This window comes from Dreissena polymorpha, chromosome 3 (assembly GCF_020536995.1).
Source record: "Dreissena polymorpha isolate Duluth1 chromosome 3, UMN_Dpol_1.0, whole genome shotgun sequence".
Classification (NCBI taxonomy): domain Eukaryota; kingdom Metazoa; phylum Mollusca; class Bivalvia; order Myida; family Dreissenidae; genus Dreissena; species Dreissena polymorpha.
In genome coordinates, this window is record NC_068357.1 from 23,605,144 (window position 1) to 23,632,150 (window position 27,007).

General features: G+C 36.0%; 1 protein-coding gene across 3 annotated transcripts in view; it reads right to left on the reverse strand.

Annotated features, from left to right (window-relative positions):
* Nucleotides 1-1,670: 1,670 nt before the first annotated feature.
* Nucleotides 1,671-27,007, reverse strand: part of LOC127873297 (RNA-binding protein 25-like) — a 54,807-nt gene continuing 29,470 nt past the window's right edge. For 2 of the 3 annotated variants that reach the window (XM_052417094.1, XM_052417095.1), the window contains 11 exons: nt 26,656-26,736; nt 22,409-22,650; nt 20,573-20,678; nt 19,570-19,659; nt 18,378-18,451; nt 15,604-15,754; nt 14,529-14,868; nt 10,300-10,467; nt 6,625-6,758; nt 3,400-3,546; nt 1,671-3,051 (listed from right to left, as the gene is read on the reverse strand). In XM_052417094.1, the coding sequence (XP_052273054.1) occupies nt 2,959-3,051; nt 3,400-3,546; nt 6,625-6,758; nt 10,300-10,467; nt 14,529-14,868; nt 15,604-15,754; nt 18,378-18,451; nt 19,570-19,659; nt 20,573-20,678; nt 22,409-22,650; nt 26,656-26,736 (1,626 nt within the window). In that variant the 3' untranslated portion in view covers nt 1,671-2,958. The remainder of the gene's footprint in view (nt 3,052-3,399; nt 3,547-6,624; nt 6,759-10,299; nt 10,468-14,528; nt 14,869-15,603; nt 15,755-18,377; nt 18,452-19,569; nt 19,660-20,572; nt 20,679-22,408; nt 22,651-26,655; nt 26,737-27,007) is intronic. The other variant, XM_052417096.1, reaches the window with a different exon arrangement.

The following is a 27,007-nucleotide window of genomic DNA, read 5'->3' on the forward strand; positions in this document are numbered from 1 at the left end:
AGAGAAACCATGATTTTTTGACAATCACCCTTTTCTTTTAGTTTTAACCTTCGAAATATATGGTATTTTTATATTTTATTAACACGTAGTTTTTTTTCGACACTTTCACACTTTAAGAGCCGTGTTATGCAAAAAATGTTTCTTATGGCGCTTCAGCTAGCCTCGCTCAAGCCCAGTCTGCACACTTGCGCAGTCTGGTCAGGAGCTGCGCTGTCCGCTATTAATCACGCAAGGTTTTGTGGTCTCATTAGGTATCTACTGACCAGACTGCGAGATGTGCAGGCTGGGCCATAGCTACGCTGGCTGCATATGGCATAAGACCCATTTTCGCATGATGCGGGTCTTTAAAAATCTTGTTTCTTATAAACATATAGGCACAATACTTTTTCATAGAAAATTGAGGTCAAACTGTGTTATTTATAGCAAACTGGCAAATTTCGGTGGCCTATTCAGTCTTTCAAGAACAATTTCCATACAGACTGAACGAGTACAGCAAACATTTGTGGTTTAATAATGAAACTATTTCCGTCTTATCATGACACTATACTATTTCGGTAGTTTGTGTTTCTCATCTTGAAAGCAATACTGTGCTTATCAATGTTTATCGATGTCTATTATGTCTACTCTGGACCATTAAGTGACCGATATCAAAAAGGATCAAACCAAACCTTTTAGTTTTTCATGATGAGTTTAAGGGACAATGGATACATTATATGCGTTTGTCACGTTTTTCTCAATAAACAGCGTATTACTTATTATTATAAAACAATAATGAAATGATATTTATATATATATATATTAAAATTTAACATATTTCTATTAATATTTGTTTTGCTTTACATAATTAAATAACAGTTCCATTGGGCACTTAGTTAAATGGTATTGTTGTATTTGTGTTTTGTGCCCGTTGATCTGATAAGGAATCGGCTGTCATAAAGGTTGCTAATTAATAGCCTTGGCTACTGTGCTGCAGGCTTGTATGTGTGTATTTCAGAGTTCATTTACAGGTCCCACTGCGTCTTCACGAATGCATCTATTGGCTGACCTTATCCTGTGACCTTTAAGAACACTCTGGATCAGCAGACGATTTATTGCCGAAGGAGTCCGGAGACTGTCAATGTATCACAATTGCTTTAAGGAGAGCTGTGTTCCGCGATTTTATCATAACACGCAGTGGACTATTTTTATTATGAATAAATGAGAACAAAAATTTATTTGTTCATTCATATTAATAAAATCAGAATAATGGTTCCTAATCTTACTGGAAACAGGATGATCTACACAAAGTTACAGGCATGTGCCTTCATTTTTTTCTTTGATTTTTATTATACCTCAGCAACGTTTTCTGTAATGTCATTTTGCGTGTAGTAGCGTTTTAGATCAAAATTGGTAATGTTTAAAGCATCTGTCAATCGATTAGTTTATATCTTTGAAAGATCAAAAGACAGCAACAATGACATTGACCTAACATTGGAGGGAATGATATGAAATTATGGTCATGTTCAGCCTATGCTGCACACGAGTTTTTAAATTTGGATAATTAGTTTCACAAACAAAATTAACTCCAATGTCAATGACTCCCTATAGAATGACCTGACAACATTCTCATGTTCATCCTACACGAATATTGCATATCAATTGTCCATAGACCAAAACTCTTCACAAGAAAATATAATTGGACTTTTTTATTCATTTAATCATGGCATGACATTTTAACCATAATTATAACAAAGAGACTGAAAAGAGAATTATGTACACACGATCCCCAAATAATTCCAGGAAGTAAAACCAAAAGTTTTGTTTCAACCACCCTTTCTATATCTAAACTGGGCGGAGAACAAGCTAGGTTAGTAATTTCTCAACTGCATTATTAAGGGGTGGGTGGGGGGGGGGGGGAGGTGTTATACAGCACATGCATTTATTATGTTTTCAATTACAAATAACAACTAGTTTCTGATCAATTCAAATGGCATTACATATTTGAGTTGATTTGCACTTCTGCACATTATTTACAAAAGTCTTGATGCTGCAAGTAACACTGTTTCATTTCGCTAACCATAACAATTAACACACACATCTTAAACATGTTCTGTTTTCGTGAATTGGTGTGCATGTATGCAAAACATGACAATTAAGAAAATTAAAACAAGTTGTAATTAAAAGAAAAATTTACCATAATATTTTAGCAAAAAAAAACACACAGCGAGATTATTTTTTCTGAACTTCAAAATATACATACTATACAAGACATACCGCTAATTAAATCAAGCTGCCAATTTGTCAGGAAGTTTCAGTAAGATTTCAGTTTACAGTTTACCATAAATGGCAAGTGTGATCTTCATTAAGCATTTGTACAATCACAACAATATGAACCTTTAAAACATCAACAGTTGTTATATTTGTTGCGATTTGAAATTTAGATATTGGCACATAACCTGATAAGCTAGACAAACTGTAAAAGGAAAACAATAAAACTTAGTAAATCAAATTATTAACAATACCTGAACAGTCAGTAAATATATTAACAAAGCTTCTTTAATAGAAGCAGAAGCTTTTAGCACATTTATTGACATATCCTGAAAATGAGGCATTTTTTAGTATGAACTTGGATTAAACGAAAAGCTATGAAATTTCATTTAAAGCTCTCAGTTTGGCATCACACAGTGAGCATAAGAGGACGTCTCTTGGATGAACATATGAATCTGTACAGACATCTGAATACACCATTGTCCGTTAAGTTTCAAGCGCTACACATTTACAGACTTGAGAGCATTGAAGGCTTGACCATCATCTAGATGCTACAGAGAGATGCGTAAGCTCCCATCTTTCTCCCAAGTATGTCAGGCATATAACTTGATAAAATGGTCTACACTCAATGCTTGTCTATATCATTGGTAATGCAATTATGTCCATAATGGAAACCAATTTATTTCATCTGCTTTCTCAAAAGAGACCAGTTCACTTGACGAGGCCTGCTTTTTTTGCCTCCGTCTCGTACACAAGCAGTCTCCACATCTTCACCACAAACACCTCAGCCTCTTCGTCCAGCACCTAAAGACAAGAGTCAGACAGATGAGAGTAGTTACTACTTTTTTAAAGCCCATTTTGAATTTAAAAAAGTATGCTGTTTTTGTGTTTATTTAATCCATGTTATAAAAGCTAAACGAAAGCTTACTGTGGAAACATAATGGTGATAAATAAAGATAAATATCATAGCAAATAAAAGTCTCTATAAAGGAACTTTTGATGTTAATGAATAAATACTAGTATAAGGAATCAGATTGTGTACATTAAAATAATAGCTGGATATTACAATGAACAATTTCCAATAAAAGCTTGTTGTGAAACATTCAAGTGTATCATAATATTTGCCAGAACTAACATGCAACACCCCATTACCATGGCAACATCGTTGAGAATGTTCTGCGGGGGGCTCTGAGCCATAACTTTCTGGCAGATGAAGTTGGTCAGAGTGGGCTCCTCCTCACCAATGTATTCTATGATCTTCTTGTTCACCCACGGCTTGATTCGCTTGTCCATCAGACTCTGAAACCAACAGGAATGGATACATGTACATAGGGTTTACTTCTTCTTATCATAAAATGCAAAATTTGCATTTTTTTATGTTGGCCCGTTTATATGGATTGTTTGCCATATTTTACAGAATTTGAGTCATATATTTGGGGTCAGTAAAACAACTTAAATTTTCCTATTTTCCTGGGCTAGCTAAGTCCTTACAGAAGTGAACTTGTACAAACTTTACCAGTGCCCCAGATAAGCTGCGTATCTGCGTCTTTCACCCTATTAAAATGTTGAAAAACGCAAAGAAATTCAATATCATGCGTATTGAAAACGCTATCAATTTGATTTTTACGCAAAAGCGTAAAATTCGATGCGTACGACACACTAGCTTCGATCGAAAATGCTTTGCTCATGTTCGGTATTTTCTTTTGAAATTATTATCGTAACGCGGCGACGCTTTTATTCAGCAAGCGCCTGGATGACAGAGCAGAAAAACAGGCAAAGTTATTCAAACGCTCTGCGGACTAGACATAGATATCATAAAGCGTTTGACCATAATATTGACAACGGCATACATGCGTTTTCAATCTGACCTAATCCGTCGTTCATTGTGCGTGTTTTTGTAAAGCGTCTGTACTGTCAGTTTATATTACGATGCGAAATAAAAATGCCAAAGAGAGGTCGAAAGACGTCCGCCATTGTTGCGCCCAAATATCTGTCAATCACAAACTTTCTCGAAACAAGAAAGCAAGAGCCAATAAGTGCCGAATTATTCGTGTTATCGATTTTTTTTAGTTTTAAGTTTATATTAAGGACAGTTTCAAGGATTAAAGATGTTATGAAACATCAGTTTATTAAAGTTAATTATGATAGTTTACAGTTTTATTGCATCAATACAAGTGTGCAGCTTTAACATAGGTAAAGCAGAAATGATTTTAAAGTATGCATTTTTTTAAACTAATTTCACCCTATTTCAAGAATGAAATCACCCTATTTTTCAAAATCAATGGGTGAAAACCCTATTTCCCAAATAATTATCTGGGGCACTGCTTTACATAATTATTCCAGTAATTGAAAACCTACTGAAATTAAACAGTTGGGTAAAGTGGTCATACAATTTTTTTAATCTAATATCACAGACTATTGGCTTTTATTGTTGCGTGTTTGTATCTAGTATAAGTAAAGCCAACTATTATAAGTTTTAATCACAATGTTTTTATTTAAATGTCAGACATAAATGTAAACATTTGATGCATTTATAGCATAATTTATTGTAGGCAAAATCCTCTTCCCAAAATGGATTACAGATCTATATGCATACATAATTTTGAACAATTAAAGAATATATGAACCACTTAAATGACATAAGCAAAGCTGTAATGATAACAGCTAGCAGATATTTCTTAATTTTCATAAGTACACACTAAAACAAACAAGAGATGTGTTTGTCAGAAACACAATGACCCCTATTGCGCCGCTTTGAAAAAAATTTTTTTTTGTCAACATTTGACCTTGAAGGATGACCTTGAGCTTCCACCACTCAAAATGTGCAGCTTCAAGAGATACACATGCATGCCAAATATCAAGTTGCTATCTTCAATATTGAAAAATTTATGGCCAATGTTAAAGTTTTTGGACAGACAGACGCCATATATTTGACATTTGACCTTGAAGGATGACCTTCACCTTTCACCACTCAAAATGTTCAGCTCCATGAGATGCACATGCATGTCAAATATCAAGTTGCTATCTTCAATAGTGAAAAAGTTATGGCCAATGTTAAAGTTTTTGGACGGACGGACAGACGCCATATGTTTGACATTTGACCTTGAAGGATGACCTTCACCATCACCTTTAACTAGGGCTGTCACGATTCACCGGTATACCGGTATATCGCGGTGCATGTTGTGAAAAAAATCGCACCGCGGTACGGCGTTGCCGCACCGTTTTTTTTAATATTATTATATTAGCACAGATATAAATACATTACATAATTATTTTGATATAGATATCGTTTTGAAAAATGTAGAAGCGGTTCAAAAGGGCTAAATAAATAATCCGTTAATATCCAGGTCAAGCAAGCGCTTCCACTTGTAGATGTTTAACTTTCATGTTTAAAATACGGCAATGTATGGGTCCGTACCATTTTTGGAATTAGGGACAGATTTCCATTGCAAATAAGTTCATAATTATCCAAAAGATGTTTATTCTATTTCTTATTTTCTTTCTTTAGTATATCGATCGTTCAAAGCATGGCACTTCCGAATCATGTTGTCTTAAGATTCTGAATAAGTCGAGGAAGAGTCAGAACGCTACGGATTTTCAATACGCTGACTCCGCATTTTGAACATGCCCTTGAAGCGTTCGATTTACACAGATCGTAGTCACAGCTATTGTAAACAACGTGGCGGACATTTTAGAAAAAGACGCGAACAATAACAATGACTACTTCTATCAAGTTTATTACAGTTTCTTTTACAGTTTCTAGTCATACTATGATATCAGTGTTTTCTGATTATTGAGTTTAATAAAGTTTGTAAAACTTGTTATTCTGCTGTTTTCTTCACAGATACATATTCTGTAAAATATCGCGGTACGTACCGCGATACAGTGTTGCCGTACCACGATATACCGCGGTACGCTCACGGCGTATCGTGACAGCCCTACCTTTAACCACTCAAAATGTGCAGCTCCATGAGATGCACATGCATGCCAAATATCAAGTTGCTATCTTCAATATTGAAAAAGTTATGGCTAATGTTAAAGTTTTCTGACGGACAGACGCCATATATTTGACCTTGAAGGATGACCTTCACCTTCACCTTTCACCACTCAAAAAGTTCAGCTCCATGAGATACACATGCACGCCAAATATCAAGTTGCTATCTTCAATAGTGAAAAAGTTATGGCAAATGTAAAAGTTTTTTTCGGACGGACGGACAGACTGACTGACATACTTACTGACGGACAGTTCAACTGCTATATGCCACCCTAACGGGGGCATAAAAATGATTTTGTTCCAACAAACCCTGCCAACCCATGACAGCAGGTAGAAGGCCAAGAGTCAAACCCTGATTCATTGACATAAATATATATACATACCTTGTCAACTATACTCCAGTCGAGTTCAAATGCAAACAGTTCATCTTTAGCAGTTGGAATGTTTTCAATTAGTGTCTTTATTTTCGCCCTCTTCTCCTCAGCACTTGTGTTTTTCTTCCCAGAAGCATCAAATCCTGAGAGAAAACATGGTATGCGTGTTATTGTTAATGTACACTGCAACTCCTCCATCCAGGGAGACTTCTCATTTTTTTCAAAGAAATAAAGAATTGGTTCATCCCTGGAAACAGGCTTAAGATAGTCTCTAATGGTCTAGATGAAATTGACATTAAATATTTGAACTAACTTGACTACAGGTTAAACTACTGCTTATAAAACCCTTTGTAAAGTAAGTATGCACTGCATTAGAAAGAAGTTGATAACTTTCAACGTGTAAAACCAATAAAAACAGAAAAACAATTCAATTGTTCAACACCCTAGACCCCTTTTAATAGTCAACTTAGCAATGCATCATATATTCCCCTACAAAAACCCTTTCCCCATTGTTTTCCAATATGCCTTTCAACTATAGCCCTATTAATGCCTTCATTTTGCTTAAATTATGGTATGTAAAAGCTTTCTAAATAATTTCCTTTAAATAAAATCATTATTATTCTATACACTTATAAGTGGACTAATAAACAAGAGCTGTCAGAGGACAGCGCACTCCACTATTCGAGTGCTTGACAATATTACGTAAGCCATCATGGGGTAATTGTTCATATTCAATAATTTAATAGACGATCTTTCTAAATTAAAAAAGGGGAAAAATAAATGTTGTTTTTTTTTTGTTTTTTTTTAGAGGGGGTGAGGGGGGGGTAGGGAGGGGTATAATGTGGGGTGTGGTCATTTATAAGATGATCTTTCAAAATAAAAAAAGGAAAACAAAATGTGGGGGGGGGGGGAAGGGGGGGCAGGTTTTGTTTTGTCAAAGTATTAATAAAATCTGATCATAAGCTAGAGCTTTGTCACAGACGTGACGTATACCCCCACGTGCCGCATTGACAAAGACTTTTTTGCATGCTGTCTTCACAAAACAAGAGAAGCTAATTTATGGCAATTTTTAAGAATTATTATGCCATTATCATTTATGGCCATTTTTGACCTTTGAACTCAAAGTGTGACCTTGACCTTGGAGATATCGACATAATTCTTTCGTGCAACATACCGTCCAATGATGGTATTTTAAAATCTCACAATGAACAACATAGATATGGTCCGGACAAGCACATTTATGGCCTTTTTTGACCTTTGAACTCAAAGTGTGACCTTGACCTTGTAGATATCAAGGTAATTCTTTCGCGTGACACACCATCCAATGATGGTGTACAAATGTTCCAAATGATTTTTAAAATCTCACAATGAACGACATAGTTATGGCCCAGACATTAGCTCATTTATGGCCATTTTTGACCTTTGAGCTCAAAGTGTCACCTTAACCTTGGAGATATCGACCTAATTCTTTTGCGCGACACACTGTCCAATGATGGTGAACAAATGTGCCAAATAATTTTAAAATCTCACAATGAACGACGTAGTTATTGCCCGGACAAGCTCATGTATGGCCATTTTTGACCTTTGAACTCAAAAGTGTGACCTTGACCTTGAGATATCGACGTTATTTTTGTGCGCGACACACCCTCCAATGATGGTGAACAAATCTGCCTAATGATTTTAAAATCTCACAATAAATGACAAAGTAATGACTTGGACAAGCTCATTTATGGCCTTTTTTTAACTTTAAACTCGAAGTGTGACCTTGACCTTTGAGATATCGACATAATTCTTTCGCGCGACACACCGTCCAATGATGGTGAACAATTGTGCCGAATTATTTTTAAATCTCACAATGAACAACTTAGTTATGGTCCGGACAAGCTTTCGGGACAGACCGGACAGACAGATCGGCCGACAAAGTGACTCCTATATAGCGCCCATTACCATTGGAAATGGGGGTATAATAAAGAAGTTAAGGCAATGTAACTAAAGTAATATGCATATTATAATTAAAAACAAGAGTGCCAAACTGTCACAAGATACGCCCGTTCGAAGGTTTTGGACACCATGCTCAATGCTTGAAAGTGTCCTCAAGACCTAGTTATTGACCCGGCATGACCCATATTTGAACTTGACCTAGATATCACTTAGATGTAACATCTGACTAAATTTGGTGAAGATCAGATGAAAACTACTTCAATTAAAGAGCGGACAACATGCTTAATGCTTGAAATGCACTATGTGACCTCGTTTTTGACCCGGCATGACCCATGTTCGAACTTGACCTACATATCATCTAGACACAACTTCTGACCAAATTAGGTGAAGATCAGATGAAAACTACTTCAATTAGAGAGCGGACACCATGCTAAATGCTTGAAATGCACTAAGTAACCTCGTGACCTAGTTTTTGACCCGGCATGACCCATATTTGAACTTGACCTACATATCATCTAGACACAACTTCTGACCAAATTTGGTGAAGATCGGATGAATACAATTTGAATTAGAGTCCGGACAAAGTGGCGCCGTTGAAAATGCACTAATTGACCCTATGACCTAGTTTTTGACCCGGCATGACCCATATTCGAACTTGGCCTATATATCAACTAGATGCAACTGCTGACCAAGTTTGGTGAAGATCGGATGAATACAATTTGAAATAGAGTCCGGACAAAGTGGCCCCTTTGAAAATGCACTTATTGACCCTATGACCTAGTTTTTGACCCGGCATGACCCATATTCGAACTTGGCCTAGATATCAACTAGATGCAACTGCTGACCAAGTTTGGTGAAGATCGGATGAATACAATTTGAAATAGAGTCCGGACAAAGTGGCCCCTTTGAAAATGCACTTATTGACCCTATGACCTAGTTTTTGACCCGGCATGACCCATATTCGAACTTGGCCTAGATATCAACTAGATGCAACTGCTGACCAAGTTTGGTGAAGATCGGATGAATACAATTTGAAATAGAGTCCGGACAAAGTGGCCCCTTTGAAAATGCACTTATTGACCCTATGACCTAGTTTTTGACCCGGCATGACCCATATTCAAACTTGGCCTAGATATCAACTAGATGCAACTGCTGACCAAGTTTGGTGAAGATCGGATGAATACAATTTGAAATAGAGTCCGGACAAAGTGGCCCCTTTGAAAATGCACTTATTGACCCTATGACCTAGTTTTTGACCCGGCATGACCCATATTCGAACTTGGCCTAGATATCAACTAGATGCAACTGCTGACCAAGTTTGGTGAAGATCGGATGAATACAATTTGAATTAGAGTCCGGACAAAGTGATGCCTTCCGCCCGCCGCCCGCCGCCCGCCGCCCGCCCGCCGCCCGCCCGCCGCCAAGGGGTTTCACATAATACGTCCCGTATTTTATACGGGCGTATAAAAAGGGCCATAATTCTTATAAAATGCTTGATACAGTTGTCTGCTCTTGTTTCAAGGGACATTGAAAATATTTGTGGTAGTATGCAAACTTTAACATTTGCACACTAAAGCCAACGCAAACGCCGATGCCGGGGTGGGTAGGATAGCTCCACTATATATATTTCATATATAATAGTCCAGCTAAAAATTATCCATTAATTATAGAATATAAGATAATATGAACAATAACTTCAAGACACATTCTTCTCATTTTCATAAATCCAAAAGTCTGGCTTACCAGTCATACTGTCATCCCCACTATCTCCATAGTCAAGGGGCACTAGTTTGCGTTTCTTAGAACCGTCTTGGGAGTCGTCATCGTCCTGGTTGAACACGTCACCCACGGTTAGCTTCTTCCTCTTGCCGCCCGAGACCACATTCTGTGGCGAACTATCACCAGAATTCACTGAAATGTAGAATTTGCTTTCCGTGGCTTTCACTGACTGTGAAAGTACCAAATCTCAACAAAAAAACGTTGGAGACAGGTGATGCTCCCCAAAGGTTGTTTTTGTCACAATATTGCACTATATATTCAGATAAAAGGAAACGTCTTGAGGGCACAGTAGTTGGGGGAACAAGAATTTTTTATAGAAAATTTCAAAGGGCCATAACTCTGTGAAAAATCATCCGACCAGAACCCGCTGATAATATGCACATCTCCTCTTGGTAGTGAAGCTTCCCAAAAAGTTTCATTGAATTCCAGTCATTAGTTGCTGAGAAATAGCCCGGACAAGAATTGCACTATATGTACAGTTAATGGAAAATTTCAAAGGGCCATAACTCTGTGAAAAATCATCTGACCAGAACCCGCTGATAATATGCACATCTCCTCTTGGTAGTGAAGCTTCCCATAAAGTTTCATAGAATTCGGGTCATTAGTTGCTGAGAAATAGCCCGGACAAAAATTGTGCACGGACGGACACACAGAGGGACAGACGAAGCGGCGATTATATGCTCCCCCCAAAATAAATTTTGGGGGAGCATAATAAAACAAGTAACCTTGTTATTATGAGCTTTGATTCTATTTAATAAATGTTAATTTAAGCGTAATAATGTTTTAAAATGTGTGTGTCATCATTTACAGTATTGAATACAAGTATCCACAGAGAAGATACAAGATTTTTCAAAATTAGCATAATTTGTTATGTATAGAATGTAAACTTTCTTATGATATAAAAAATGTGTGCATATTTAGTGTTTTTCCTAGGCCATTTTAGCGTGGCGAAAAGCCATGCCGCGCTTCCTGATCGCCACTCTGCCCTTTTCAAAGGCAAATTTCGCCACGCGCCCTTCTTTTCAAAGGCAAATTTCGCCACGCGCCCTTATCGATAACATCTTTATTGCCTACGATCTTACTTGGTCCGCAAAATCAGCTTCCTTGATTGTCTGTGACGCTCCGACTGTGCTTGATTTACTCGAGAGACGTCAACGTCTAATCGACTATATTAATTGAGCAGATTTAATCTATTACAGTGCTTGATTTATAGGTAGGTCTTACTGACTGCTCCAAAGCTGTGAATTAGTCATGTGTGAATAACCCCGTGTCAGTATCAATCGATAATGCCAGAGGCTATGTTATACCAAGCGCACTTTTCGGTCGGCAATGTGTACTCCTCCACAATAAAATCGTTACTTCGGAGACTTTTAATGAAAAACTCGATGTTATTCTCGTGGCAATTGTGCATTGCATGCATTATTCAGTTATATCAAAACATCTATTTTTACGCATAATTACATTTAAAAACACAAACAAATTTATTCTTGATCGTTTTCGTCTTTTAGATAATTAGTACGGATGGCAACGAATACCGATTTTGGTATTCGAATATTCGGTCATCCTTCCGAACGAATATTCGGATATTCGGTCAACATCTGTTGGAAAAAAAGTTAACTGTGTTTACTGTACCATTACTCCATGAATTCTACTTTCGTTTTTACCGGAAGTGCACCGGAAGTGACTAAATATTGACACAGCGTTGCCGTCGAAAATTCGAAACTGATTTTGTTGATTACTTTTTATTGTTCAAATTGAATGACAAAAAACTGTTTTTAAACTATTAATATTGTACATCAACAATATAACGAGAAACATAATATTACATGACAAAAACAGAACTTAAACGAATTATGTACATAGCCACAACACACTTTGAACCTGTTTAACAGACTAAACAGACAGTCTGTTAAAGTTGCCACGTTTAAAAGTCACTTGGATCGGCGACTTCTTATCGGATGATGTCGTGAAATACTTCCAAGCAGCGGATGGCGTAGGTGGCATTTTGCTTGGACAGAGATTTACTTTATGCGTGTAGCAATTATAATATTTTCAATTAAATGAGGGCGAACTACCAAAAACATTTCTTTAAGTATAATACCTGATTGAATATTGCGTAATTAATTAAAGTTTGGTCCATACGATACGCAAATACTCATTATAGAGGTTGAGTTAATTATTTTCTAAAAGCTTTTATGATTGGACAACGTGAGTATAACCATACAATCTCTTGGTTTTTTACACAAAGCCGGCTCTTCCTTAACTCATTTAATCTTTGATCATGTTAAATGTAATTCGAGTTATTAGATCAAGACGGGTCGGTGGTTTAATTGCCATACGGTCTTATTTGTTTTTTACACCAAGTTGGCTTTTCCTTTACTCATTCAATCTTTCATAATTTTAAATGTAATTCGAGTCATTGGATCAAATGCAGGTCGGTGTTTTGATTGCCGACGCGATTTGCACCTATCAAAATTTTAACACAGAGTTTCTGTCTTTGTTAGGCAATTAGCGGGATTTATGACCGGTATACTGTCATCACCATAGCGACGCATTATCGCGCGTAGCAGGAATAAACATTATGACACGAGGAACAACTTTTTTTACAATGTTTGAAGAAAATTTCACGAATACAAAGTCTTTGAAATTAAAGGTTTTTTTATTTTTTCTTCCGAATATTCGATTCGGAAAACTGTATCCGAATATTCGGTCTGGGACCGAATATTCGGATATTTGGATATTCGTTGACATCCCTAATAATTAGATATAATTATTGAAATAATTACTGAGACGTATACTAATTTAACAAAATGCGAATCGCGTATACGATTTAACGTTGCTATGCGCACCTGTCGCTTACATCATTTGACATTTTAACAACATGGCGGACTATACAGAATTAAATTGTGACTAGGCAAAAATGGCAAATAACGTCGTAAACGATCGAATTAACGATTGAGGTTAAACATTAAGAAGGAATTAATGAAAAGTCTGTGATAATCAACGATGCATAAAAATGTTTTAGATAGCAACAACATTATTTATTTATTTGTAATCTACTCGGTGGATGTATGTCACGGAAACGAGTGTTTGCATATTGTTAGTGATCAATTTACTCGCAATGTTATTTTAAACATCTGGCAAGATTATTGTTAGACAAGGGACAAAATTGTCACAAAACCAGGTTTTCATTGTGAAAAAAAATCTGATAAAGGGAGAAAACTCAAACTGAACTTTTGAAATGAACAAACAAAATAAACCCCCTTTGTAAGTTTGTTTTTTAAAAAAATCTATTTTTAGTCGTGGCGACCTTGACATTGGAGATATTGACATGATTCTTTCGTGCGACACACCGTCTCATGATGGTCAACAAATGTGCCAAATGATTTTAAAATCTCACAATGAATGACATAGTTATGGCCAGGACAAGCTCATTTATGGCCATTTTTTACCTTTGAACTCAAAGTGTGACCTTGACCTTGGAGATATCGACATAATTATTTCGCGCGACACACCGTCCAATGATGGTGAACAAATGTGCCAAATGATTTTAAAATCTGACAATGAACAACATAGTTATGGCCCGGACAAGCTTGTTCCGCCCGCCCGCCAGCCAGCCCGCCAGCCCGCCAGCCAGCCCGCCCGCATTCGCCAATCTAATAACCAGTTTTTTCCTTCGGAAAACCTGGTTAAAAATGGGATAAGACAAACATGGTTTCATTTATATGTTAGTGGATCTGGGTATAATCAGATTCATATGCATATATTGCTTCTTTATGTTTGTCGTGTTGTACAGTTTATTGAAACAGCATGTAACTTAAATGTACATTGCAAGGTAAATATATTAACATAAATCATAGTAAGTTAAATACATCAATTACCATTAAATGTGCTTGTTTATATGTTATTTTTTCCACAACTGCTTCTGATGCGATTACATGTTTCCCCGTAATTCAGGGAACGTTTTTGCCCTTTTTTGCCTAATTTGCGCGCTAAAATGCCCTTTTTGAAAGTTATGCGCCATGCCCCTTTGCCCTCCTGGGAAAAACACTAATATTAGCTGGGTTCAAATGCTAAGAAATGCCAAGTATTCATAACATAATAGAACTACAACCAAATCATAGCCTAAAAGTATTGATAACATAACAGACCTACTACCAAATGTTAGCATACAAAATAACACATTTACATACCTCCAAGTTTTATAGATCCAAATCCTAGCCTAGAGTCTTCCCTTGAGGGTCCTAGCTGACTGTCCTCCAGGGCACCCAGGCTCATCCTGGAGGAGTCGTCATCCACAGAGGCTGGCGCAGACGACTGGGATGACTCATCAACAGGCTGAAGTGTGGGTTTCATGTTCGGCAGACTCGAGTACTTGGCGGGAGGAGGTTCCTCGTCTGATTCTTCCTTCTTGGGAGGGCTGGGGGCTTGGTACTCGTCGCTAGAACTGCTAGATGGGGACCTTGCCACAGGGCCTATGTTGTCTATGATTTGCAGCATAGGCCTTAAATGTTCCTCCCTCTCCCTTTCGAGCTGTAAATTAATTTATTTAGAACAAATAAGCAATAACAAGATGTTTTATTTTGGGTAAAATTCCAGTCATTATGTGATTAAATTAAAATACATAAAATACATTAATTGCATACTTTATTTTGAATAATGTTTTTAATTTTATTTCCACGTGCTATTTTATACTATTTAATGAAAAAAATCTTCTCAATTTAATCATTGACACTTTTAATATTATATTGTAGAACAGAGTGGTACTAAACTTCAGGTTACTGCAATAAATTGTGAGTCACTGCCCTAAATGGTGGGTAACTGCACTCAATTGTGGGTCACATTACTAATTGTGGGTCACTGCATTAAATTGTGGGTTACTTCACTAAATTATGTGTCACTTAACTTAAGTGTGGGTCACTTCTCTAAATTGTGGGTTACTTAACTTAATTGTGGCAACTGCTCTAAATTTAGGTCACTTCACTAAATTGTGGGTCACTAAAATACATTGTGAGTCACTGCACTAAATGGTGGGCCACTGCACTTAATTGTGGGTCACTTTACTAAATTATGCACTACTTCACTAAATTGTAGGTCACTTCACTAAATAGTGGGTCACTGCATTAAATTGTGGGTCACTACGTTAAATTGTGGGTCACTTCACTTAATTACAAGCAGCTGCACTAACTGTGGGCCACTGTGCTAAACTGCAGATCAATTTACTAAACTGTGGGTCACTGCACACAACTTTTGGTCAGTAATCCTAACCTTTTCCATCTCTGCATCTGGGTCAGGGTGGCCCTCCTCCTGCAGCTTGCGTCGTATCTCCTCCAGCTCGTCCTTTTCCTTGCTGCGGTCTCGCCCATCCACCTCCTTCTCCTTCTGTCGCTCACGGAGACGCCGCTCCAGGGCACTGCCCCTGCAACAACAAACAGAAATAAGCCTTGTTCTGTGAAAAGGGGGTTTAATTCATGTGTGTTAAGTGTCGGGCTAATCAGGGATAAATTTTTCCGCCTTGACTGGATTTTCGCTAAGAAGACACTTCCTTTACGTGAAAAATATCATAAAAGTGGAGTGTCGTCTCTGATTTGCGTGTGTGGATTGCACAGATTAATCAGGGACGACACTGTACAAACATGCATTGAGTCCCATTTTCTCAGAGGAAGGTTTTAATGGTTAGTGCATAAATGCATGTGCGTACAGTGACCTAGAGCAGCCTGATCATTTTTTTCATGATTTTCATTGAAACAGAAAAATTGAAGCTGTAAATTAGTGTTTAGAGGTGAAAAAATCTGTTAAAAGCCCCGCGCCTTGCAGGGATACCAGTTGACAGAATCATGCCACCCTAGTTTACTTTGTTCTCTTCCTGTTTTTTACAATCACCCTTACCAAGATAAAATTTTTTCAAAATAAATTGTCAACATCAACTTTTTTTTAATTTGTAGGAAAATAAAAGCTATACAATAAATAGATAACTACCCCCATGCACGCACAAATCTACATAATTTAATCACATCACATTGAGATGAGAATTTGTTTCACTATAAAAGCACGGATTGATCTAACAAGAAACCGTCGTAGACAGGTGATGCTCCCCAAGGTGTTTTTTTGTCACAATATTGCACTTTATTATATACCTGTTTAATGCTTTTAACAAAATACAGGTTGAATCAATCGTTGAAATAAAAAATCCCGTATTACGCTACTCGCTGTTTCCAATTCCGTATTACCATACTAGCCGGACTACTTCGACCCATTTAATGACGTCACATTACACGCACCGAAAATAGAAATATTTTATATTACGAAATATATTACATAGTACATCATGTGACGTCATTTCTGTGACAAAACACAATAGTTTTATCTAAACTCTGTAAGGAAATGTCGGACGTGTTTTTTTTAACAGTAATCTATGTGTTAAAAACGTATTTTGGAGTGTGTGTTTATCATGCATAAATGCATATTTTGATAGGAATACAATAAAATAATGTGGTTTACACTAAATTTCGATAAAGACATGGAAGATAGAAGTGGAAGCGCATATCGTTTAAATGTTTTTGTTATAAACATCGGATTAAAGTTGTCAACTTAATTGTTATAAAAATTGGATTAACGATGGCATTAAGGTAAGTGTGTCGGAAACCTGTGTTTTCCCGGTTCGAATGTTTACACGTTAATTTACATAAACTGTATTCATACGCGTCTTAAATAAACTATGGCGTACTGTTTTAGTCATTGTTTTGTAAGTTTTGTTTAAGTAAAAAATACATTTGTTAACTGTTTTTGTAGGTGTCGTATATAATAAAAGGAATATTACGCTAGTCAATTGTTCCAAGAGTTTGTATCACTCTCGTGGCGTGTGCTATTTCGCATCACACTCGAGGCTCCGCCTCTCGTGTGATACGTCATCACAAAAGCCACTCGAGTGATACAAACTCTTGGAACAATTGACTAGCGTAATATTCCGTATATATATTCAGATAAAAGGAAACGTCTTGAGGGCACAGTAGTTGGGGGGGACAAGATTTTTTTTATAGAAAATTTCAAAGGACCATAACTCCGTGAAAAATCATCCAACCAGAACCCGCTGATAATATGCACATCTCCTCTTGGTAGTGAAGCTACCCATAAAGTTTCATTGAATTTCGGTCATTAGTTTTTGAGAAATAGCCCGGACAAGAATTGCACTTTATGTACAGTTAATGGAAAATTTCAAAGGGCCATAACTCTGTGAAAAATCATCCGACCAACACCGGCTGATAATATGCACTTCACCTCTTGGTAGTAGGCTTCCCATAAAGTTTCATTTAATTCCGGTAATTAATTGCTGAACAAGGGACAAAATTGTCACAAAACCAGGTTTTCATTGTGAAAAAAAAATCTGATAAAGGGAGAAAACTCAAACTGAACTTTTGAAATGAACAAACAAAATTAACCCCCTTTGTAAGTTTTTTTTTTTTTTAAATCTATTTTTAGTCGTGGCGACCTTGACATTGGAGATATTGACGTGATTCTTTCGTGCGACACACCGTCCCATGATGGCGAACAAATGTGCCAAATGATTTTAAAATCTCACAATGAATGACATAGTAATGGCCCGGACAAGCTTGTTCCGCCCGCCCGCCAGCCAGCCCGCCCGCATTCGCCAATCTAATAACCAGTTTTTTCCTTCGGAAAACCTGGTTAAAAACCTGGTTAAAAATAGCCCGGACAAAAATTGTGCACAGACGGACACATGGATGGACAGACGAAGCGGCGACTATATGCTCCCCCAAATAAAATTTGGGGGAGAATAAAAATGTGGTCAAACTATTGGAAGAGTATCTAAGATATCCTTTTGGACATGAGCTAAATTTAAGTCACTTATTCAAGCAGTTGATAGAAATTGTACTCCCTCAAGAAATCTTTCACATGATGATTCATGACCACACAATACAAATATATTTAATGAAATTCAAACGAAAGGTTGAATGCACTGTTAGAGACACAACTGTATTCCTGTAACTATTAAATGAAAAAAAGATTGGTATCACACATACTTGTAAAACTTGGGGTCATCTCTTTCATCATCATAGTCTTCAAGAAATTCTCGTAACCTTCTCGCTTCCTTTGCCTTAAAATGGAGTTTTCACATTTTTACTTTACTCCCACTAAAGAAGTATGGGAAAAACAATAATGTATACAAACAAATTACAATTGTGTAAATACCAAGGCAAAATTACATGTACATTAAACATACTTACCAAAATGTTTTAATGAGAACAAAGTATTTCTTAGGCTATTTACAGGCTGATTGACCAAGAAAAAATGTCCTTCTCTTACTTGAATGATATGATAACTATCAAATATAAAATATTAAACAAGAGCTGTCACCATAGGATGACTTATGCCCCTTATAAATGCATGATAGAAGTTATGAGCTTTTTTCGAAACCTAAACGCAGATTTCCAAACCTTAACGCGGACCATAAGTTCAAGGTTAAGGTCACAGGGGTCAAAATTTGTGTGCGTATGGAAAGGGCTTGTCCATATACACATGCATGCCAAATATGAAATTGCTATCTGAAGCGACATAGAAGTTATGAGCATTTTTCGAAACCTAAACGCAAAGTGTGACGGACAGTCCGATCACTATATGCCATCCTTTGGGGGCATAAAAACACTGGCAACACTTAAGCTTTGATTTTTAATGACTTATAACTCATACAAAATGTAAATATAACTTTGTAAACACCTCATAGGACGCAAAATACCCCGTCCCACACAGTAGTGGCTTTAGGAGTCTACATTATTTAACAGATCCCATAAGAAAATAACGACTTGGTGTCAAGGAATCTATTCAATGAAAAACAAAGGAAATTATCTGAAAAGTGGAGAAATCACACCCCTAAAGTGTGTACAAGTGTTTAAACTTTCATTGAGATAAACGGAGTCACAGACAATATGTGTCTTGTTCTGAAAAAACTGGGCTTAATTCATGTGCGTAAAGTGTCGTCCCAGATTAGCCTGTGCAGTCTGCACAGGCTAATCAGGGACCACACTTTCCGCTATAATGGTATTTTTAGTTTCAAGGATGTCCCTCCTTACCGAAAATCAAGTTTAGGCGGAAAGTGTTGTCTCTGATTAGCCTTTGAGGACTGCACAAGGTAATCTGGGACGACACTTTACGCATATGTATTATGCCCAGTTTTCTCAGAACAAGACACATATTGTCATGAACATTATGCGTTACCTCCTCAGATTTGCGTTCATCTTCCCTATCCCTTTCCTTCTCGTACTCTCGAGACCTCTTCCTCTCCCGCGCTTCCCAGTTTTTCAGCCTCTGTTGAAAATATAAACATATACAACAAACCACTACATGAAGATATTTATGCATGAAATGTATTTCAAACCAAGGACAACATATGATATAGGATTCTTGAAAGTTAATATCATTTCCCATCATGTTTGATTATCTTTAATAGAAATAGCAGAAACCCTGAAAAGAAAAGTATAATATACACAAGAATACCAGACATAAGCCTACTGGCGTTTCAATAAGTGCAGATGGTTTGTTGTTTATACGTTGTATAACAGACAGAAAAATATTGTGAATAAAAACATTAATTTTTTGCTATAAACCAGTGCATAATGATCTCATATAAAAACAGAAGTACCAAATATTTTCATATGCATCTATGGAAAATTCAATATAAGCAGGTAAGTAATACCAAAATAATGCATATAGATCTTATTTCTGAACTTGCCCAGACCACACGTAATAAATAGACACCAGAAATCATTAAAATATTGTATTTGTGTGGTTTTCACTTGATACCAATTCACTTTACTTTTATTACTTTTATTACATTCAGTTCACTGTAAAAATTTAGATTGTAACAAATGAATCTATCCATTCAATTGACTGCTATGCTTCAATGTTTTGTCAATGTCAACAAATAATAACAAAGTCATCCAATTGTAAGTATATTGATGGGACTAGACTTGGCAAACCTCCTAAAACATTATACATTGCAAAATGACTGCGATTGAAAAGCTGGGAGCTAAAAAAAACTATGTAAAGGTTCATGGCAGCATACTTTTCAACATCACTGGCGGACTTTGGTTTGATTGTTAACTAATAATTTGGTATACTGGCAAGACAGTTTTAAACGATAATTTCCATGACCAATACAACAACACTTGCTACAGATCCATTTTCTAGACAGTGTTGGCTCCACAGCTTGTATACACACCTCCTGATAGGCCAACTCCTTCTCACGTATCTTCTTCTCCAGTTTCCTCCTCTCAAAGGCCTCTTCCTCCTCCTCCAGCTCACGATCACGTGCCCGATGGTCCCTGCTGAGAGATACACAAGCATGAAATCATGCAGCTTCTTAGATTAATACTCAGTGGTGTGATACCCAATGCAGGCTTCATCAAAACTTTCACTTTCAAATAGTTGCTGAAACGTTCAGAATTTCTTATTAATATTATTTTGGCAATGAAAAGGGCAAACTCAGCAGAAAAGAAAAACTACCTGTGATAAATGTTCATGGCTATTTTTTTGTAGTGTAAAATTGTTCACTTTTCCTTTTAAACTTATAAATTAAAATAATTCACAAACCTTAAAACAAGTCAAATGGTGCTGTTTCAAAGATTTTTGCAAAAGCTTTTGGGTTTATTTTATTCAGTTTATTCAATATTGTTCAAGAAAGAGGTCACCATTTTAAAGGCCCCCTGCCATTGTTTAGACAGGCTAAACCCCTTATGTATTAAAACATGCATTTTTAATGTTATATACTGTGAAACCATTATTAATCGTCAGGCATTAATTTTCATAAATTTCGTCAGTCGACCGATCGGCGAATTTAAGATCCTAAGGAACGATCATGCTCTATGTTTGAACAAAAACAAACACTAAGTTGAACAATATTTTAAAACTTTACCGTAGACATGAGGCATTAAATTCCAATATAATCCATGCACACATTCACTGCTGTTTCGTAATCAAGATTAATCCGGTTTTGACACAAAGGGATGTAGATTACACAAGGTACTTAACTGACACGTTACACTTCTTTAAAACGCGTGTGCAGTACAGCTGTATCGAATTCGTTGACTTCGTTTATGTAGAATGGTAATGAATTAGCGCTAATTGTTTATAACTTTATTACCCAATAGGTGCATTGTGTTTTTCAGGGCTGTTGCATATTAGCCATCATGCAGCGAATGCCGATGAAAGACAATAAACCAAATAAAAGATGACGATGTGTGATCAACATGCGTATTTATCACAAATTAATAAAGAATATTTTAATTGCTGTTTGTTGTTTGATTGTTTGCGTTTAACCACACTTATTACTTTTTTATATGTATCAATTTATTTATTTTTAAATTATTGACATTATTGATATATATACCGGTAGTTTACTTTTTAAGAACAAACACACACATAGAGTTTATAATTCTAATGTTGATATCAGAATAAAAAAGCATTTTATTTGAAAAAAACACTTAACAATCTGGAACCTCTTTCGTATAAAACAAACAGTTTTAAAACGGTATTGACAGCATTTTAATAAAAATCATACCAACTAGAACACATACCCAAGAAAATAAACAAAAGTGACTAGTTTGATTTGCTTGCAAAAAAATAATAGAATAAGACTAATTGGCAATTGGCTTCGTTGTTACAAACACTCGTTAACGGTTATTCGATCCCACTTGTCCGCTAATCATAACAATGAATGTGTGAATGGCATACATTAAGAGGGTCCATTACTGTCCCTTGATAACAAAAGACTACTTAATTGGCATGTGACAAACAGGCCCCACCTCCTGCAGTGATTCTCAAGTGTGTTCCCGCATTCGTACCACGATTTTTCGCAACTGCGATTGATTGCGAATATGTATTACACACAAATCGGATATTGATTGACGCATTTTTTTAAATTCAAAATCAGAAATCGGCGAATTTAAGTGCTGACGAAATCGTCATTTTTATAAAAATGACGAAATTTTGTGCTGTCGAAAATAAATGGTTTCACAGTACATTTTTTGTTAAAAAACAAGTGCAAAGCCAAACAAACCTCTCTCGTTCCCTTGAAACTCGAGACCTTGACCTAGACCGCGATCGAGACCGGGATCTACTCCTGCTCTCTCGCTTCTTTCTCATGGATTCCTCGTATCGTTCCAACTCCTTCATTCTCTGTCGTTCTGCCTCCCGTTCCCTCTCTATACGACGCTTCTGTTCGGCCAGTCTCCGTTCTTTCTCACGTGAACGCTCTATTTCCCTCTCCCTCTCTTTCTCCGCCTCTGCCTCCTCATTGTCCTGAAAAAGACAACTTCATGTGAGCTGATCCTTGCATGGCAACCAACTCTATAAAAAAAACAACCCAACTTCAAACCAGTGAAGTAATGGCAATAAATGTTTACTGCACAAATCAATTTTCTCTCCCAATATGAATGATACATTTAATAAACAGTTATCCACACATTTCTTTGCAAAGCAATCCCAATTATAAGTAATTGCTTCAGATAAAAAAAAATGCTGCAAGCCTTTCTATCAGAGATCTGAGCAGCAGAGTTTTCTTTCACCATTTTGGAAATGGGGCAGGTGCCCTTTGGATTGGGAAAAATCACATCATTTTGAGTAAAATGGTGTATTTTAATTTTTACGAATACTTTAAAATTGAAAAAAAGGGCTTTCTATATTATCTTTCCTAAGGTTCAACCCGTACCCAACCCAGCTGAATTTGGAAATTAACTAAATGTTGAATTTTATCTAAAAACAACTTTTGGACATTTCCAACTGAAGTTTTAGGCAGTCATTTGATAAAAAATACTTTTTGACAAAAGGAATGGAGCAGAATAACAGCCCCAAATCTGACACAAAAAAAGACTTACGTGTAAAACTAAATTAAGCCAAGTAGTGTTAAATGACTTATGCTTATTAAAATCACTGCATGTTGGTTTTTTATTTCAATACAGCTGCCCGTTGTGAAATATGCTATTACAGTATCAGCCAGTCAAAATTTTAAGCCAACCATAACAGAAAAGTACAGCATAATAGGTTAAAACTGATGTGTGCAAAGAAAAAAGTGAAATCACAAACTGACAATGGTTTACAAGCTGCTCAACCACAAAATTATTGTACCAGCCTTTCTCAGGTCACTTCGCAATATCACCAAGCAAAAATCAACTAAAAAATGTGTCAATATAAATGGCCCAACATTTAAATTTTCATTTCAATATGGGCCGTGCTCTGTGAAAAGAGGGTTTACTGCGTGTGCATAAATTGTCATCCCAGATTAGCCTGTGGGGACAACACTTTCTGCATAAACTTTTTTGCTAATAAGAGACTTTCTTTAATACAAAATACCTTTATAGCGGAAAGTGTCTTCCCTGATTAGCCTGTGCAGACTGCACAGGCTAATCTGGGACGACACTTTATGCACATGCATTAAACCCCTTTTCACAGATCAAGATTAATATAAATTCAGTGTTTTATGCATTTAGGCTATATTTCATTTCTGCAACAAATAGAATTCAGGATTTGTTCAGTATTTACAGATTTGCTGGAAAGATTCTTTCATATGGTTAACTGGTACAAAAGATTGTGTAAGCATTATAGGAAGAAATAAAACATTGAGAGGTATCATTGTATACAATGTTCTATATGGTCCAACATTCTCAAAGTAACTACTGTCTTAAATGTTAAAGATGCATTCTGAGAAATTACAAAACACAAAATGAAAGCAACAATGAAAGTTTCAGGTTAAAATTAAATATAATTATCTGTTCCCTTCCACCTCCCAACATTTCAAACTTCCACTATCTTTTAAATTTTATGTGCACCACAAATCATGCTTTATTTCTTGACTTACCACCTGGCGAACATATAATTTGGGAAATGCCTCTAACTGATTTTGGGAGAGATACCACAAATGGTACGGTGTATATCACACTGCTAGTCGTGGCTGAAAATATTGGAAACACACCCTTTCCCCAAGAAAGCAGCATGTTTAAGACATACTGCTAAATTTCAAGAAAACCAGAAAAATCTTGTACATATTCTATAAAACTTTAAAGTTTCAGAAATATTCAGAAATTCCAGGTTCAGCATTTAAGACTTTCATGTATTCAGTATCAAATCTATTATCCAAACCATGATGTTCGTTCTGAGAATTTTTACAATTCAGTCAAATGACTGAACATTTGTACATTTCAATTTTAAGAACTGGTCACAAAATCCGCAGTACTCCAATATCACAAGTCGATGTTGGCATGTTAATGAATTGAAACATAATATGTTGACGCAACACAAGCTTTTTCTGAAAACTTTACCAAAACCACCCAAGCGTTCCAGCACTGTTGTATACAGTTCCACAGGCACCACACTGGTGATGATACCCACATTTACCATTTACAGAGTATAGAATAAGACTACTTCACACAGAATAAATACAAAGATAAAGTAATCCCTTACTTGATCTGCATCCCAATGGACAATAGGCTTTGAACTTTCTTAGGAAGGTAGGTTCACTAACCTAAATCTTCGACATATGCATCCCACTTCACTTTTGCAGTCTGTACCAAATTTATTTAAAAAAAAATATATATATAAACTAGTATCATGTTATTCTTTTTTAAGGTATGTTATTATCTGCTTGTGATTTATGTAAAACTCTATTTAAAATAAAACTTAAGATAAATTGAAATGAAATATTGTTGATAGCCAAAAGTCAAAGCTCTTTTCAAATGGTCAAAACCATCTAACTACATGTGCATGTTTCAGGGTTTTTTTTAATATAGACATTTTTGCTTAAATATAGAATGTCTTTTTAAAATAAAATCAATACTTACAGAGCCCGAATGTCTTTTCGTAATGGAAACTGAACATTTGTAAATAAAAATCTTTGTAAACACTTACCAATAATTCTTTATGCAAATTATTTATAAGTTGCTTTTCATGTTGGCGTTACTCGAGCCGTTTGCATCGATCGAATCTATTTTTTATCGAATTAATGAAATACACCTGTTAATTGCATTGTCAATAAAAAAACATAACAATATGTAGCCAAGAAAGTGCTTAAAGTTTTGTACTATGGCGGTGCAATTTGGTTTTGGAAGTTCTATTAAAAGCTTAAGTTTAGTTGTTGATGTTTATAGTGAGCAGTTACTTCCAAGAAATAGACAAAGAAAGGTAAAGATGCAAATATGAGAGTTGACAAAACAAAACAAAGAAACAGTTCCTACATGTCATACTTGGGCAAGCAGACAATGAAAGTATTCAGTATGAAATAATGAATGCTTGCAAGTGTATTGATATGTGATGTGTGTGTTCGTGTAGAAATGTTTTGTTGGTTGCATAAAGGCTGTCAAAAGTGTAAATCCTGAAGCTGTTTCAGTAATCTGAAAATTCAATAACATGAAAATACTTAATAATTAAAATATTATTGGAACAAGATTTATTAAATTGAAGTTTGCAATTTAAGCAATTAGTAATGTTTTGCAATAAGCCCTCACCTGAGTCCACAGACAACAATTGAGTACTCAACATGGTAAATGTAATCTAGTTTTGACCCCACTTGACCCAGATTCAAAAATGGCCTTCATATTGTCACGATAAATATTCTGACCAAGTTGCATTAAGACTTAAGTCATAAATGTTGCCCCAATTTAATCTCTCTTTTTAGATTTAACCTGTTGAAATAGTTTTTACACACATGTGACCCATAATAGAAACTAGAGCTTTGTCACAGACGTGACGTATACCCCCCACCTGCCACATTGACACAGACTATTTTGCATGCTGTCTTCACAAAACAAGAGAATCTAATTTATGGCGATTTCTTAGAATTATTATGCCATTATCATTTATAGGCATTTTGACATTTGAACTCTTGAATTCTTTCCCATGACAAGCCTTGACCCAATGACCTTGTTTATGGACGTACGCAGCCCCTAATCAAACTCAGCATAGATATTGTCCATATTATTTATTAACATTCTTACCTAGTTTAATTAAGTTTTGAGCAAAATGTGACCAGAGTGGTAACATGCTAAAATGTGACGCCTCACACTGACACCACAAGATGACAAATGCCTGACATAGGGTGATCACAATATCTCACCTTTACCACTTCATGCTTAGGTGAGCTAATAAAAATGTGTAAATGCTCTTAAGTCTGAAATGTAAGTTCATATGTAAGTGTACCAGTTGGAAAATATTCTATGAATTCCTAGCAAACTTCAACTTAATCACAATCCGTACTTAATTTCCAGAAAAAAAGCATTTTTCTCAAGCATAATGAACACTGTTACTAAAAAGTACCTTATGAAGATTCCTAAAAGATCGTATCTCACGGTTTATCAGATCTTTTGTGTCCTCCTCCATATTTAAATCATCAAGACCCTGTAAGAAAAATGCAATAATTGACTAAACACAGTTACAATGACGTGAATAATTAATTTTATTTCGCAAAATTATTTAAATATATTTCCATTTATATTACCCATAATTATCACACTTTATGAAACAATTGACATTAATATCAATGCTTTTTTCATGATAGAGGGTCTTTAATTTAGGGGAAATAATACATGGTGTCTCTAGTATTAGGATACTTCAAACTCAATTTTTGTATCAAAATTCAACGCAAGTCAAAAACAAGCTGTTTAATGCT